Source organism: Dipodomys ordii, unplaced genomic scaffold, assembly GCF_000151885.1.
Source record: "Dipodomys ordii isolate 6190 unplaced genomic scaffold, Dord_2.0 Scaffold59, whole genome shotgun sequence".
Lineage (NCBI taxonomy): Eukaryota > Metazoa > Chordata > Mammalia > Rodentia > Heteromyidae > Dipodomys > Dipodomys ordii.
In genome coordinates, this window is record NW_012267275.1 from 1,662,342 (window position 1) to 1,681,124 (window position 18,783).

Consider the following 18,783-nt stretch of genomic DNA (forward strand, 5'->3'; position numbering starts at 1 on the left):
TAAAATGTTCTTATTTTATATTACCAACAACATTATAGAAGTCTTGTTTTTGTGTAGCTCATCAACCCGTGAGGTTATTAAATATAGTTATTGAGGTTAGAGATCTCTTCCCATGTTTTTTAAAAGTCTTTTTCTGTAAACTGTTAGTTCATGACTGTGTATTAATGAGTTTTATAGGAGTTTGGGGAATGGGCTTTTTTTGTTTGTTTGCTTGCTTGCTTTTTGGTTTTTTGGGTTTTTTTGTCAGTCGTGGGGCCTGAACTCTGGGCCTGGGCGCTGTCCCTCAGCTCTTCAGCTCAAAGCTAGCACTCTACACTTGAGCCACAGTGCCACTTCCAGCTTTTTCTGCTTATGTGGTGCTGAGGAATTGAACCCAGGGCCTCATGCATGTGAGGCAAGCACTCTACAACTGGCCACCTTCCCAGCCCAAGGGGAATGAGTTTTAGTTATGTTTTGTCTTGTTCTCAAATTTTAGAAGAGCAAGTAAACTTTTGAAGTCTTCTTGATGTTTGATAAAACAAATATCTAGGACAACAACATTCATTTCTTGCTCTACATTGGAATTTGACATTTCTCTAAAGAACTCATGTTGTTTTAATATGAAAATTTTAAGCCACAAACATTGCTACTAAGTTGCTATTTCAAGACCATAATCGTGGGTATGGTAGGTTCCATTTCAATTTTTACATTAAGATCTCTACTTCATTTGTACTTCATTTTAATGTACATTGTAATAAATAGCAAAATTTTATGTTTTATGTATGGTGATCCATCAATTAGTAAAAGTTCTACTTTTTTATAGCACTTTCTGGTTTCATTTAAAATATTTCTCTATGTATATTCTATTCAACTGGTCTGTATGTCTGCTCATATGTTAATGACATTATTTTTAAGAGGTATACAGCTTTCCTCTCTAACATGAAAATTATTTCAATGACATTTTCTTTTCAATTCTATAGTGCCTATTTGCTAATTCCACCCTAGATGTAGTATGCCACTTATAAAATGGATGCTAGGATAAGATGGAATTAAAAAGAAACTACAAACCAATTCTGGGCCAATGGTCATTTCTTCAAATCTAATACTGAAGGTAAACTTGATATTAATAAACACAAATAGACAAAGAAAAAGGACAAGGAAAAGCAAAAAAAATTAAAACCCTTATAATAGAAATAATAAAGGTTTTGACTGGCTATTTTTAATTTTTAATTTATATATATTATTATAAAACTACAGTACAGAGGTATTACAGTTACATGAGTAAGGTAATGAGTACATTTCCTATTGTGCATTGTTACCTCCTACTTTGTTTTTCCCCTATCATCCCTTCCCTTCCCTCCTCTCCCCTCACCCAAAGATACAAAGTTCATTTTCTTTTTTTTTGGGGGGGAGGGGTCAGGTCATGGGGCCTGTACTCTAGGCCTGGGCGCTGTCCCTCAGCTCTTCATCTCAAGGCTAGCCCTCTACCACTTGAGCCACAGCGCCACTTCCGTCTTTTTTCTTTTTGCTTATGGGGTGCTGAGGAATCGAACCCAGGGCCTCAGGCATGCAAGGCAAGTGCTCTTCCACTGAGCCACATTCCCAGCCCATAAAGTTCATTTTCAACATAGTATCTTGTACATCTCATTGTTACATGGGTCAACCTGTATCCTTATTTCAGCATTTTGTTATTTCCCTTTCCCTCCCCAAGTTAGAAAAATGTATATACAAGATGCAGAGCACCAGAATCAAATACAGTGAAAACAAGGGTTTTGCCAAGCGGGGAGAACATACAAAAGAAACAAAAAAATCACATAGCATTATTTGCTATAGCTAAGATATGGAACCAACCAGATGCCCCTCAGTAGATGAATGGATTAAGAAAATGTGATATATATATATATATATACATACACACACACACAAATATATGTATACACACATACACACACACACACACACACACACACACACAATGGAATTCTATGCCTCTATCAGAAAGAATGACACCACCCCATTTGTTAGGAAATGGAAAGACTTGGAAAAAATTATATTAAGTGAACTAAGCCAGGCCCAAAGAAGCATAGGTCCCATGGTTTCTCTTATTTGCAATAACTAGTGTATGACAGGGCAAGCAGAAAAGGTCAAAAGCTATGTACAAATAATAAGATGATATAATAAGATGATGCTAAGCAAAATGAACCCCAAGATAGGGACATAAATGGTTTTATCTTTCTTGCTGTTGTTTTCCATATATCTATATAAAGTTAGAACTCTTTTAAAACAATTTAGCTCTATTTTTCTTCCATATTCCTAACATATGCATGGCATATTAAAGTATATAAATGACATGGGAAGTATGACCTTATTCTTTCAAAAACTTACAAATAATTGTACTCTCATTTTAGACTAGAAAATACTTTGCTAAAATTTCGCAGATGTGATTGACATATATCTCCTGATGGCCAATACAGTAAAAGAATGCATGAATTTTAAATGATGAAAGTTTTAGTTATATACAATTGTACTATATTCACATATTTTAGCATTAAAATAAAGATAGTTCATATTGTTCTTGTATTTAAGTTCAACCTCATTTCAAATAGCTGAATATACTCATTGAATTAAGCCAGGAGCTAAAGATTCACAACACACCTGTAATCCTGGAGCGTTACAGTTTGAAGGCAGCCCAGACCAAAAAATAAAAACAAAAAACAAAAACAAAAACCCTCAAGACTCCTTTTCCATTTACTGAAGAAAAAGTTGGGGTCTAAGCACAGAACAAGTGGTAGATTGCAGGATTTAAGCAAGTAAGCTGTACTTCCGGAAATAGATTATCCTGTAAGATCTTACTGATTCATATCTTTTGAAAAATCTCATTATCACTTACAAAGATCTAAAATTTTTGGTACTTCTCTACTATTTTACAAGACAGCTTATCAATTTGAATGAGGGGGTAGGGAAATTAAGCCCTTTTGTTGTATTATCCTAAGCCTTAATAAAGAAGCTTAAAAAAGCTTAGCCAGGAGCTGGCACATACCTTCAAGTACTCAGGAGGCTGAGATTCAAGCCAGCCTGGGCCAGAAAGTCCATGAGACTCTCACCTCCACTAAATGGTTCCCAAAAGCCAGAAGTGGTGCTTAGCCTTAAAGTATAGAGAGCTCATCTTTAGCAACAGAAGCTCAGAGACAGCACCCAGGCCCAGAATTCAAGACCCAGGTATGGGGGGGGGGGGTCGGACAAAAAAAAACCAAGTTTACAAGACTACCTAATTCCAGTGTTTTGTAACTAAGCACACTGACTATTAATTCTTACAGAGGTCATGACAATATAAAACAACAACAACAAAAACTATAAAGACCCAAATTAGGGGAAAAAATCTTTCATTATAATTTCTGCTACATTATAATTTTTCCAATTAATTGTAATTCAAAAGTCAGGTATAGTGGCACACCCCTATAATTCTATAAGTACAGAGGTTGGAACAGAAAGATTGCACGTTCCAGACCATCCTGAGCTACACACTGGGTTCAAGGCCAGCCTGGACTACACAGTGAGATGCTGCATCAAAAAAAAAAAAAAACAGTAATTCAGTATTGACATGAAAGAGATTGTCAAGAAAATTTTACAAGTAACATGTTGTTTGTACCATACTATTTACTACTTAACATGATAGCCTTTTTATTCTATCTGATTGAGTGTAAAAGAAACATTATTTCTTGACACTCAACTCTAATATACATATACTCAAGACTTCTATTTTGAAAATTACCATTCCACGCTATTCTATCACCACTATAAGCTGTCAGAATCTTCCTAAACAGAGAAAAATTTCAAATTTATTAAGGGCTAAGTATTTTAAGTTACATGTGGATACTACAAAATTTCATACATATTAGCAAAAGCATTTTTTGACTGTAAAATGCAACTGTGAATGTAGGATATTCTTTTTCATATTATGGCACTACATTCTAAAAACAAACTGACATCTCAGTTTATTTTACTTACACAATAAGTTTAATTTACATAGAAATGATAGAGCATTTCAGGAACAAGTCTTCAAAACAATTTCTGCTGAATGACTGCTATAATAATCCCTTTAAAATAGAAATAAACATAAACTAAAACAGCAGTTATGGAACATATATAGTAGCTCTCAGTTAAAGACAAAATGTGGTATTCAGTAGGAAAACGTTAAAAAAAAGGGGGGGGATTTCTTTTAAATTGCTGGTGGAATGCAAAATGTTCTGTTACAATTTCAACTTCACACGTATCAAAAGTAGTTTATTACAGCAGCAACTCAAATTTTCACTATCTTTTGAATCTTTCCCGTTAATCACTGATGAAGAAAGAGGAACATTATCAGTGTTCCTATGTACAGGACTTTGAAACATGCTTTCCATACCTCTTCTCTTAGTATAACTCAAGATATTATTGGTCTCATAAAGTATGTGATTTCCAGAATTTAAATACAAGGGTTGATTTAAACTGTGGGCAGTTCTGCAAATACTTGTATTTTCTAAATTATAATGATAAAGTCTGAAGCTTAACTATGAAAGTTATAATTTTATAACAGAAAACAGTAAGTTCACTTTATTCACAGATTTTTACTGTTGTTTTGACAGAATATGATAAACAAATAAATTTTTAAAAAATCTTAAGAAATTTCATAAACAATTTTAAATTCCTGCATATACATCACATAGTCGGTGGATGTGGAAAACCTGTTAGTGGTTCCAGCATTATAATCTCTGTATTTAAATCACATGTGATCTGCTCAGTGTTACCCTGCTCTTATTTTTGGGAAAACATGTGTTCCTCAAATTCAAATGATGCCCCAAACACAAAGTAGTTATAGGAATTCTCCGAAGCAAAAAAGGTGAGATAATGTGCTTAATATATTAAGTAATCAAGTAGAAAATTTAGATTTATTTAAAGGCAGCCTGCCTTTAACAAAAGTTGGGCAGTATTACAGGAAAAATGGATCAAACATCTATGGTACTGAGATAAAGAGCATGAAATAAAGTAGCTTTTGGTGAGCAAAATTAATGTATACAACTTTTTTATAACAATGGAGCCTACACCTGGTTAGGTAAACTTGAAGCATGCTATAGCTAAACTTGAATAATTTTAGAGTACTAAACTCTATTCATTTCAGCATTCAAAGTTTTTCTTCAATGCAGTCTCATTAGAACTATATACCTGAAGACCAAGGTCTACTGTACAGTTTACTTTTAAAAATAATCTTAAGTAGCAAAGCTTTAGCAATCTGGCACTTCTCAACTTTAATGGAAACTGAACGTATTTAATACTGTTTAGCTTTACAAACAGAAAAAACTACCATAACCATTTTCCTTTCTCCCAATAAGAAAACATACATCTTTTTATGTTCAAATTCTGAACAATTAGAAATTTTCTAAAATGCACATATTCAGAATTTGTAGTGAACAATTTATGTATCTCCATCACTTGTATTTATTTTTCAATAAATATCATGATCACACTGAAAATTTTTTCAACTTTCTTTTGGGGCTTATGGATTAGTGAATGTTTACTGCATTGAAAACAATCTAATGACCAGTCATATGCTGATAAGAAAAATATTGCAAATGAGGGAAACCATGGGAGCTATACATGTGTAGGACAAGCATAAAGACCTAAAGCTTTTTTTTTTTATTGTGAACATACTGTACAGAGGGGTTACAATTACATGGGCAAGATAATGAGTACATTTCTTATCAAGCATTGCAGCCTCCTCCTTTGTTTACCCTTCACATCCCTTCCCAGCCTCCCGCCACCCCCCCCCCACTGAATCCTCCCCCCCACCACCAAAGTTGTAAAGTTCGTTTTCCACATGACAACTTGTACTTCTCATTGTTGTAACGGGTCCACAGTTATCCTTAAACGACTTGTTTTTCCCCACAAATTGTACCGACCTCAAATATAGTGAAAGCAGGGGTTATACTGTGGGGGAGGGACATACAAAGCAACAAAGAAATAATCTTATGAATACGTTAGAAACAAATGCATGAAAGAAAAAAAGAAAAAAAAGGAATTTACAACTTTGGCGCGGGGGAAGGGGGGCAGGGGGAGAAGAGAGAAGGGGGGAGATGGTAAGGGGAAGCAAAGGAGGCGGTAACAATGCCTGATAAGAAATAGACTCATTACCTTACCCATGTAATTGTAACTCCTTTGTACAGTATTTTAACAATAAAAAAAAGAATTGTGAGAAAAAAAGGCCTAAAGCTATGTACATATACCAGATAATATAATGTTAAGTGAAATGAACACCAAGATAGGGACACAAATACCTTTTTGCTTTCTTGCTAACATATTTATAATGTACCATATGATTTTTTTGTTTCTTTGTATGTTCCTCTCCCATGGTATAACCCCTGTTTTCACTGTATTTGATGTTGGTGCTCTGCATCTTGTATATACACTTCTCTAATTCAGGGAGGGTAAGGGAAAAAATAAAATGCTTAAATAAGGATACCCACTGTAACAATGAGATGTACAAGATACTATGTTGAAAATGAACTTTACAACTTTGGTGGTGGTGGTAGAGGTAGTTGTGGAAATGGGAGGGAAGGGATGGTGGAGGAAAACAAAGGAGGAGGCAACAATCTCAATAGGAAATGTACTCATTACCTTGTTCGTGTAACTGTAACCCCTCTGAACACCATTTTTACAACAAAAAAATGTACAAAAGAAAAAGAAAAATACAACGAAAGTAATGCCTTCAGTGTATCAACATTTTCTCACTTTTTTACTGTACTTTCTTTTACTGTACTTTCTATTTAAAATAAATATGATCTTTAATAACTTTAAATCATTTTTCACATAAGACATGTTTTTTAAAAAAGAAAAAAGATTGTAGCAGAGGAAATTCAGGGAGTTTTTCTAATGAAGGAGATATTAAAAGTGAAAATTAGAAGGAAAGTGAAGGTTAAGGTCTTACAACAAGGGGCAGAAGATATTTCAAAATGAGAAAATAGTAGAAGGTAAAAGAGCAATTATGAAGGAGCAAAGATAGGAGGGCTGTGGTTGGTTCAAGGCTATAACATTTCACAAGACTCCACTCAAACAAAACTGGGCACAACGGTATGCACCTGTTACTCCAGCTATGACACAAGGCAAAATAGATGAAGATAGTGGGGTACACCAGTCATCCTAAAGGACTGAACAAATCCAAGCAGACAGATCACAGCCTAGGCCAGCTCAGATATAAAATGAGACCATACCTCAAAAATAACCAACACAAAAGGGGCTGGAAGCTTGTATCAAATGATGAGTGCCAAGTGTGAAACCCTGGGTACAATCCCCAGTATCTGTCACCCTCTCAAGACATGGATGAAGAAATGAGCTGACTAAATTTAACTTCTAGAAAGTATAAATCAAAAATGGAAATTTAGAAATATGAAGAGATGTGTCCACAAATGAACTTACTATAGTGAAAACTATGCCAGTATTAATACATAATAGACTTCTTTCCTAAGGTAAACAATTAAATTGAATTAATAAACCACTTCAAACTTAACAATGAAACAAATATTCCAAATATGACAAAGATGGGTATAGAACAAACACTGTATGAATGAGACGTGCCCTCTCCCATCCCTGTCTTTTGTGTTTAGTTTTATATTAGAAAATATACATTTACTTTTGTCAATAGAATGTGAAAAATAGATAAAGTGCTATGATTTTGATAGTCACTTAGGACTAACTTAATTAGGAACATGAATGAAGATAAATACAGGAGTGGAAAATACAGAAAATACAAAACAGAATATTTTAAATATAAAAAATATAGACTATGCCCTTTTTATATTAGTAATCATTGAAATAAACAGTCCATACTAAAGTAAAGCAAGGCCCACCCAAACTGAAGGAGAAAGAATCATTTACATATGTAATGATTAAACACAGTACATCGACTGAATTTCAGTACAGGTGATGTCGAAGGATACAGGAAGAGAGACAAAAAGATGCAGTTCCAAAAAGAACAAGGTAGGTATCATGGTGGCACATCCTTGGAATCACCACTTGGAGAACTGATTCAAAAGGATCACGAGTTTGAGGTCAGCCTAGACTACACAACAAGACTAATCTTATCTGAAAAAAACTAAAATGCACAAAAGAATCTTTTTAGACTAGCAACATGTACTACTAGGCTGGAAAACATGGCTTATGGAAAGGAGTAAAATGTAAGCCTCACTTTAATTCTTCCCTAAGGCTATTTCAATACGGTTATTCTATAATCAGAATATAACCAATTCATGGCATATAATTCAGGTGGAAATGAGCAAGCTTCTTACATGTAAAGCAGAAGTTATTTTGTCATTGAATAATGTTATGTTAAAAATGATAGCATATATTATCAAAAACTACTGAAGAGTCTTTAACTGTGAGATTTTATACTGCTTGCTTACCCTAACAATCTTATAGGAAACTCCTGGGTCAGAAACAAAAAACTTTTTAATCAGGAGACATCAGGGAGCATGAGCTTCATGTAATCATCTGTTCCTCATGCTCTTCAGATCTCAAAGAAGCAATGTGGATAGGCCTGGAGAGCCCCCACAGCTAAGCAGCCTCAAACTTAGCAAATTCAGTTTTATAAGGGACTGCCAGGAAACTTGTCATTCTTTTTTATTTTTTTTGGAGTCATAAACCGATTTATTTAATGGTAACTCCTTTGTACAGCTACTTGAAGATAGTACTTTTTAATGATTTAAGGATAGGAAAACAACACATTCCTATAGTCACACTTCACAAGGTTAGAAACTTGTCATTCTTTGCCACCTGAGGGAAAAGGAGGAGCACTATCTTTATTCTCTTGGACAAACAAATCTGTCCATTGCTTTGGAGGGAGATATGATCTCTATCTTTGAAGCCTGTTCTCTATACAAATATCCCTGAAAAGAGAGTCCAGGACAAAAGCTGTGAATACCTTTCATCAAAGACATGCAGAAATGCAAGAGTCCCAAGGGAAATGGTCTTTTAGCACATTATAAGTTCTTTATGCTATCATATATTCTTTATGTTATTTTTAACAAAGTAATACAATCTGACTATTTTACTAAAATGCCAAAGTGGAATATAGAAATTTCAGCTTTTCCTTAGGAAAATAAAATAGCTGTCTAGTTAACAGATTAAACAAATATGCTTATGCATTAAACATATGCATTTTATTGAAAATAAGACTTAAATATGTTACAGATGAGTAAAACATGTAGTTGTAATAAAACATTCACTAAAGTGAAAAATAACATTTAAATGTCCCTACTAGGAATAATGCATGGTCTCCAGAAGGATTATGAGTCCTAGTTCTTTAATAAGTCAAAGGTAAGTAGGCTAGATCCAAGTTCTTTGGCCCAAAGTCAATCTTCTTCATATAAATAAACACGAAAAGTAACACTTATTTCTCCTGACACAGTGAAATATTCAATCTCTTAAAAACATTTTTAAGACCGGGATCGGGTGGCTCACGCCTGTAATCCTAGCTCTTCCTGCCAACCTGGGCAGGAAAGTCTATGAGACTCTTATCTCTAATTAACCACCAGAAAACCAGAAGTGGCGCTGTAATAGAGCACTCGCCTTGAGCTGAAGAGCTGAGGGACAGCGCCCAGGCCGAGTTCAAGCCCCACACTCACAAAAAATTAAAATTTGGCATGAATTTGTTTGCCTATACAATGACTCATTACAAAATATGAAGGTCATGGAAAGGACATATTTATATAAAGGCTAAAACTGGTGCTTAAAATAAGCAAGTCTAAAGATGTAAATACTTTTTGTTAATCTTTATAGAATTTCCATGTTTTCAGTAACTTCACTGTGAGTACTTCAAATTGAAAATTACAGGTAATAGAATGTATATGACATACCTCTCCCAGAGCTTCATATCTTTTCTGGTTCCATCTATGCAAGTCTTCCCGGTAGTTAAAAACAAATGGCTCTCCAGTTTTTATGTGTCTTAACTGCCCTCCTAGAAGATAAAAAATATTGCTATGATTATAATTACATTTAAAACAACATGGGAATACAATATGTAATGTCACTAAAATTTAAACTTCCTCCAAAACTTGTTTTTACATATTTTTTTGTGCATGTGTCAGCACTGGGGCTTGTATTCAGGGCCTTGTGCTCTTGCTCAACTTTTTTGCTCTTAGCTGGTACTCTGCAATTTGAGCTGTACCTTCTATTCAAACTTTTTCTTGTTTAATTGAAGATAAAAGTCTCACATATTTATCTGCTGACTCCAAAATGTTATACTCAAATCAGCTTCCTGAGTAGCTAGGATTATACAAATAGTAAAGTCTAGAATGATTTGAAGGAAATGAGAAGTCTGTATTGGCTAAAATAGATTCAAAAAAATTCAAGGGACATTTTTTTCAACAAGAACTTTAGATATCAAATAGAATCTAGTAAGAGACAGCTTAAGTTAACAAATTAGACCCTCTAAAATCAGGTAACTTCCTTGATAATAACTTAAGCTCTACTAACAATTCAACAGAGTAAGTCATCAAACAGCTCAGATAAAGCAAGGGAATCTGAGAAGACCTGAGAACTCTCCTCCTTTTCTCTTCTCTTACAGGGAAGAACTCTGGCTCAAAATAGATGTGATCTCAAATGAGACATATATGTTTCCTCACATACTGGTAAGTATTTTGGTTATAGAATATTTCTCTTTTATGTATCAAATATTTATAATACTTACATGGTATTCTTTAAATAAATACATCTCATATATCAAAGCCTACGTTTATTTATGAGTAGTGCTAAACCAGTCATCCAAAAATTCCATAGTATATGTCTGAGACAAGCAGAAACAATCAGATAAGTTGATGTTAGGCGAAATGAACCCCAAGATAAGAACTCAAATGTTTTTCTTTCTTGCTATTGTTTCTAACATATTTATAAGATGTTTTTTGTTGCTTTGTATGTCCCTACCCCATGGTATAACCCCTGTTTTCACTGTATTTGATGTTGGCATAATTTGGAGAGGTGAAGGGAAAAAACAAACTGTTTAGGGATACAGGTGGACCCATTGCACAATGAGATATACAAGATATTATGTTGAAAAATGAACCAACTTTACAACTTTGGTGGGGGAGGGGGGACGGGGGGACAGGGATGTGAAGGGGAAACAAAGGAGGAGGCAACAATGCTTGATAAGAAATGTATTCATTACCTTGCTCATGTAACCCCTCTGTACGGTATTTTCACAATAAAATAAACTTATTAATATTAAAATTAATAAATCTATAGACAGCCAGGCATGACTGACTCATGCCTATAATCATCAGAAGGATGAGATCTGAAAAGCGTGGTTCAAAGCCAGCCCAGGCCGGAAAAATCCATGAGACCCTTATCTCCAATAAACCTCCAAAAAAATGGAAATGGGGCTGTGGCTCAAGTGGTAGAGTGCTTGTCTCGAGCTGAAGAGCTGACAGCAGTGCCCAGGCCCAGAGTTCAAGCCCCATGACTGACAAAAAAAATAATAAATCCATAAAGACTTTCCTCATGGCAAATATGAATCTGCATTTACTAAACGATTCAATTGTTAGAATATTTACAAGAGAAAAAACAGGCCATCTGTCCTCTTCCTTTCTTCAGGAATATTCTTCCAGACACAGACCACAGGCCAATAGCTTTAATACTGCCTCCAGGCAACAACATATTACTACTTGTACATACATTGTCACAAAATACCCTTTGTGAAAACTATAAAAATTAATATCTGAGAAAACATCAAAGTTTCTAGTATCTTCTGTTTAAACTCACTTAAACACTCCAGTACCCAGAGACTAAAGTCCCAACAGCTATAATTGGCAATGTAAAAGTATAGCTATTAAAGATGACAGACCACTAATTCAGTTGATGCAAAGCAAGAGATAGAAACTACAACTCCCATCCTAACTACTTTGTAGCAACATTACCATCAACTACAATGGTAGAGTATTAATTCAATGAATCACAATTCTTTGTTTCAGATAGATACTTGCAGTATGTAGCATATTCTATCACATCCCAAATACAAAGGTTATTTTATTCAGAGCTTAGTTAATGAAATTTTAAACAAAAATTTAACATAAAAATTGAATATTTTCTTTAAAATACTGTCACAAGAAAGATTCCTAGATAATTCATTCAAAATGGCAGATGAACGGATCCAGAAAGTGTGTGTGTGTGTGTGTGTGTGTGTGTGTGTGTGTGTGTTATGACAGACCCAAAGAAACATAGACTCTGTGTGTGTGTGTGTGTGTGTGTTATGACAGACCCAAAGAAACATAGACTCTATGGTTTCTCTCATTTGTAATAATAAGTATATGCTTAGGAGAGTCCTAGCAGAGGATCACAATTGCTCATTATGTACATATGAACATATAAAATGATGCTAATCTAAATGAACTCTAAGATATTGAAACAAGTTGGGTTTGGAGGGTTTTGTTTTCATTTTTAAAGTACTGTGTGAAATTATTTCTTTTTTCTTTTGCTTTCTCCCCTTTGATCTATCCCTGTTGTCAGTTTTTTATTTTGATACCTTGTGTCTTGTATTTACCTTTATCTGATTTGGGGAAAGGAGGGGGAATAACAAAATGGTGAGGCAAAGGACAAAGAGTGAACCAATGCAACAGCAATACACATAAGACACTATGTTGCAAATGAACTTTAAAACTTGGGGGAAGGGTTGGAGGGAGAGAAAGCAGAAGAAAAATGAGAGAGGGGTAACAATGTTCAACAAGAAATGTACTCATTACCTTACTTACATAACTGTAACCCCTCTGTACATCACCTTTACAATAAAATAATTTTTTTAAAAAGATAGCAGGCCAAAAATAACATCTTTCTGTAGAACTTAGGAATTTCCATTTGGATATCAGGGAACTAAGTGCTCAGGATAAAAGTAAACTAAATCATGTTCATAACTTTACGTAACTCAACAAGTATAGAAAAACAAATTATTTTTGTCAGTGGGCCTGAGTGCTGTCCCTGAACTCTTTCGCCCCAAGCTACTGCTATACCACTTTAAGCCAAGCTCCATTTTCAGTTTTCTGGTGGTTAATTGGAGATAAGAGTTTCTTGGTCTTCCTTGTCTATCTGGCTTTGAACTGCAATCCTCAGATCTCAGCCTCCTGAATAGCTAAGATTACAGTTGTGAGCCAGCTGAATAAGTACAGAAAATTCTTACTTGGTTTTGTTCCTTAAGTAAAGGATTTTACCATATAAAGACAAGTTATTATTCCTCAAAACACCACCAGCCGGGTGCTATAATCCTACCTACTCAGGAGGCTGAGATCTGAGGATTGCAGGTTTGAAGCCAGCCAAAGCAGAAAAGTCCCTGTGAGACTCTTTATGTTTTGTTTTTATATGTTTTTTATTGTAAAAATACTGTACAGAGGGGTTATAGTTACATGAAGAAGGTAATGAGAACATTTTTTATCAAGCATTGTTGCCTCCTCCTTTGTTTTTCCCCTACTATCCCTTCCTTCCTCACCTCTCCAACTACTCCTCACCTCCTCACCCCCTCTGCCCAAGCTGTAAAGTTCATTTTCAACATTATCTCCAATTAACCACTCCAGAACTGGAAGTGAAGCTGTGACTCAAGTGGTAGAGCACAAAGAGGCTTTGGGACAGAGTTCAGGCCCTGAATTCAACCTCCACAACTGATTAAAAACAAACAAAAAAACAAAAAAACCCACCAAACAGCTGCATTTTAAGAGTAACAAATCGTATCTATTCTATGACTGCATTTATTAAATAAGGTAAACAAATTTTTAAATAATTTTTAAATAAAATATATGTAGCATATAGCACTTACTTTCATTAAAAGCATACTCAAATCCTTCAAGGGTATCAGGAAAATCAAGAGGTGGTTCATCTTTTTTCATTAGTTCATCCAAATCTATCCTAGATAGCAAATCTACAAAAAAAAATACAAAATTTACTTACATTTGTTTTCATAATTGAGGACAAACATTATAGTTTAACTTACGTTAAAGTATTATTTTGTCCTTTTATGCTAATATTATTGTTGCTTTACCTGATAATGCTATAAAATTTAAGTTCCCAAAATGTTATTTTGTGATAAAATATAGTTATCAAGCATATGAACACTCAAAATTGTAATCCTCAAAACATCACAACTCAGATACCAAAAAATCACTATGATTCAGCCATTGAGTCTTATCTTAATAACCTCTTTCTATAGTTTAAAATTTCAGATATTTTAATAGATCACTGAATCTTGAATTTGAACCAAAGAGTGGTTTATGACCTTGGCAATCATGAGGAAAATGAAGCATGTACTGCATTTTGTTAAAATAACCTTCAATTTGGATGTATTTTATATTTTCTTCCAAAAATATTTCATATTTTTCTCTGGGCTTAGAGTTCTGAGCTTTTGAAAGGATATCACTGAATTCAACTGAAATTCTTATCATGTCATGTCAAAGGGAATATGATATACACATTATATCTCTGTGGTATTCATCTTTATCATGTGATTGAGGTATCATCTGCCAGACTTTCCCACTATAAAGATAGAATTTCTCCTTCAATAACCCCTTATTTAAAGGTGACTAAATTTCTCTTTCTTTAACCTCTTATTCAAAGGTGATAACTCTGACCTTCCCTCAATAATGGAGAGAAGGAATTATGTTCTACCTCTGTAGTAAGAAACACCCCATATATTACTTAACCCTTTTGTGTGGAAAAGTCATCTCTTTCAATTTAAACAAATATTCAATCACTTGTTTGTATAATTACATACTCATGGACACTCACCATACACTGTAAGTACACAATAGTATATTAATGAATTATTGTTTCCTAGGTTGTACCAGCTATAGCCACTGCAAATATTTTCAGTTGTCTCCTGTTTCCTTTTGATATAATCTTATCTCTTTTTTTGCATTTTCTCAATTTCTATTATTATTAGCTGCCCCAAGCTTATCTTGTATCTTCTACACACCAGCTCTTGAATTATCTCACCAATAAGTATTCAATGATAGTTTTCGAGCTCACATTCAGGTGACATAAAAATTCTGTATCTTCACAATTACTACCAAAATCAGAAATTGTTTTCTAATTCAAGTTTCTAAACACAAACTCTCCTAGAATATGTCATAAGGCAAACTATTCCCTTTCCTACAAAAGTATCTCAGAAGTAACTTTATTTCTCTTACAGAGATAAAAGAAATCCATTACTATGAAATATTATCAAAATATACTGGAGAAAAGGTATTTTGTTCATCTCCATTCTCTAGTCTTTAGTCTTTCTCTGTAGAGCACAAAGGTAGGCCAGAGCACACAGCTTTATAATATTCAAACTTGTTATCAATAAACCTCACAAAAATACAGAAATTCCCAACATAGAAATGTTCACAAATTCTACTAAAACAGAAATGACACATAATATATGTGCTGAGCCATAAAAGCTACATCTGCTACCAATTCCACACTTATTAATAAAGTTCTAAATACATGTAAATGTTTACAAAGCATAGTAAAGATACATATTTCCAATAAATATACTGGCTTATAATGGCTTAAAAAGATTCACTTTTCTCCTTCTAATGAATTAATATTCTGTGGTAAAATTAAATTCTTTCCCTTCACAGTTATCTTCTACAACTCAAAACTCAGAAGCCTTTTAAATTAGATACCCAGAAAACATCTAATACATGAACAGATGTGTTATGTCTAAAAGCCATTTTCTGTTTCTGCCAGCTTAAAACACAGCCTTATATCTACATACCACTTTAAATATTTCAAAGCACTTTCACAAACATTACCTCTTTTGATCAGCACAACCCTATGAAACAGTAACAAGCATTATCAGCCTTACTATCTTTAAACAAGAAAATAGGCTGAAAGAAGTGAAATGACTTCTCCAAATTATACCTTAACAGTGAGAATTATAAACACGTCTTTCACAACCTCATTGCTCCTTCAAAACCAACACATTGATTCTATATGCCACAACAACCTAATAACGTTCCATACCCCCATTTTCTCCCATTACAAAGAATGAATGATTATAAACACAAAACTATGTTTTTGTTTTGTTCAAAATGTTCTTTTGACATAAGGAGAAAAATAAAAAAGTTATTTCTCAATTTTTCCTGTCAAGAATCTGATACAGATATTTTTAATTTTTCTAGCATTGAAAGGACACAGAAAAGAACTGTAAGAAAACATTTTTCTGCAAAAGGAAAGCCATACTGTAAAGTTGCATTTTACTCTGAAACTGTGATTCAAAGCAGTCCATTATGCAAAAATCAAGCACAATGTAAGATTTACATTAAAAATCCCTTCACTCACCTATGAAATATAGTAGATTTGAATTTATCTTAACCTAAATATGCATTAGATATAACATAACTGTGTTTTCTAAAGCTTGGCTTTGGTGATTAAGGTGATGTAGCAGGTAGAATTTTAAATATCACTTAAGCAAATGCAACAATTGTAAAAAAAAAAATAATATTCTTCCATTCCAGAAAGAATTGAAATCAAGGACTAAAACAGATATATATAAAGTAGTCACAACTCAGTATTCACAAGTGGAAAGCAACAGAGTATATATCAAGAAATGAATGGTGTGATGGTTCATTTTATGTGTCAATCTGTGTCACAGGATATCCAGATATTTGATTAAACATTATTCCAGAAATGTTGATGTGGGTATTACTGGACAAAACATTTGATTTTGATATAGTAAGTAAAGCAGAGTCTCTCCACAATCCAATCCTATAAAAGCCTAAAAACGAGGAAAATACAGGGGAAATGCATTGTCTCTGCCTATCTCTGTTAAGACACCAGTTTTGTTCTGCTTTCAGACTCAAATGGTCTCCCCCTTATGCTGCAGGATAGAACCATACTACCAGCTGCCTTGGATTTGCCCACTGCAGATCTTGACATTTCTCAACTTTTATTATCATATGGGCCAATCCTGTATAGCAAATCTCTTCCTATATGCATACACACACACACACACACACACACACAGTTTGTTTCTCTATAAAACTATGGCTGATATAAATGGATGAACCAAATATGGTATAGACATACAATAAAATATTATTCTCCCTGAAAAAGGAAGGGTATGCTGATGTATTTATCATGCATGATTCTACACACAAGAAACACAAATATTGTATGCTTCCACATATACGGGGCATCTAGAATAATTAAATTCATACACAGAAAAAGGAGAATGGTATTTCTAAGAGGATGGAGATGAAAAATCATTGTTTAATACAGTTTAATAGAGTTTAGTAATTGTTTAATACAGTTTAAATTTTAAAAGGCAGAAAGATTTCTGGAAATGGAGGGTGGTGATGATTACAATTTGAATGTACTTAATGCCATAGAACCATACAATTAAAGATGGCTAAGTTTGGGGGAGGGGCGGGGGAGATGGGCAGGGATGGTAAGGGGAAACAAAGGAGGAGGCGACAATGCTTGATAAGAAATGTACTCATTACCTTACCCATGTAATTGTAACCCCTCTGTATGGTATTTTCACAATTAAAAATAAAATAAGATGGCTAAGTTTATATCACACATAACTTAACATGATTAAATAAATTCCATTTTAAATCTTCATTTATTAAACCTTTAAGAGCTAAAGAATATCAAAAACATCATTGGAACTTTGTTTGGAGCCAAAATATATTGAATTTTTATTATTCCCATTCTCCTTAAACTGGAAATCTGAACAATATATGTGAATCAACAGTTTTTCAAAGGTTAGACAAAAAGCAGACAGAACTATAAGAAACAAATGACATAAAACCCTTGATTAACCTCCCTTTATTATCTGGAAACAGTTGAAAGCACAATAGGAAGGAGAAACAAAAACAAAAAAATTCAAGACGCCTAAATTAAAGACACCTTAATAACTCAAGGTGGCTGGGCTCAGGAGTACAGAATGAGAGCAAAAGAAACTGGTTAGAGAAAGACAGAGAGTGAGAATGAGAGAGAGAGACAGAGACACAGAGACAGACAGAAACAGAGACAGAGACAGAGAGAGAACTGAACACAGCCACAAAAGGATTGTACCCTGTCTAACTATTTACCTATGGCATCAATGCAAAATAACCAGGCACACAAACAAGCATAGAATTATAATACACAAGCAAAGAGAAGAAATCAATTAATAAACTAGAAATGATAAAAATGAACAATTAACAGGAAAGGTAATTCAACATCGACTTCAATTAATCTACAAATAATTAGAAAATGAACATAAAGTTTTCATATTCAAAGAAACACAGTTTCAAAAGTTTTTTAAGATCTTAAATTAATAGCAAAACAATTACAAAAGTAGTAAACTTTAAGATCTAATAACAAATTATATAAGACCACAGAAGAAACTAATAGCAAAAAATGTCAAATGACTTGTAAAGAAATGTCAGGTCATCTAAAATAAAACATTAAAGACCCCGCTTTTTAAAAATCAACATAGGAGGGATATTAGGAATTGAGAAAAATATTTTAATCATTTTCACAAACACAATGAATAAGCAGAATAAACACTGACACAATTAAACAAAAGTATGTCCCAATTCCAGAAGATACTGTGCTATATCTCTCATATAAAATCCTACAAGTAGATAAAAAATCAATTAAAATAAGTCAATTACATACAGAGAAATAAAGATAATAAGAACAGAAGGCATTTCTGAAGAAATCCAAACCAGAAGAAAAAGGAATAATATATATTCAACAGGAAGGAAGGAAGGAAGGAAGGAAGGAAGGAAGGAAGGAAGGGAGGGAGGGAGGGAGGGAGGGAGGGAG

At 33.9% G+C, this 18,783-nt stretch overlaps 1 protein-coding gene across 8 annotated transcripts in view; it reads right to left on the reverse strand.

The window, feature by feature from the left end:
• Positions 1–18,783, reverse strand: part of Fam172a (family with sequence similarity 172, member A) — a 333,594-nt gene that overhangs the window by 281,462 nt on the left and 33,349 nt on the right. For all 8 annotated transcript variants that reach the window (XM_013022091.1, XM_013022088.1, XM_013022086.1 and 5 more), the window contains 2 exons: positions 13,802–13,903; positions 9,864–9,964 (listed from right to left, as the gene is read on the reverse strand). In XM_013022091.1, coding sequence (XP_012877545.1) covers positions 9,864–9,964; positions 13,802–13,871 — 171 coding nt within the window. In that variant the 5' untranslated portion in view covers positions 13,872–13,903. The remainder of the gene's footprint in view (positions 1–9,863; positions 9,965–13,801; positions 13,904–18,783) is intronic.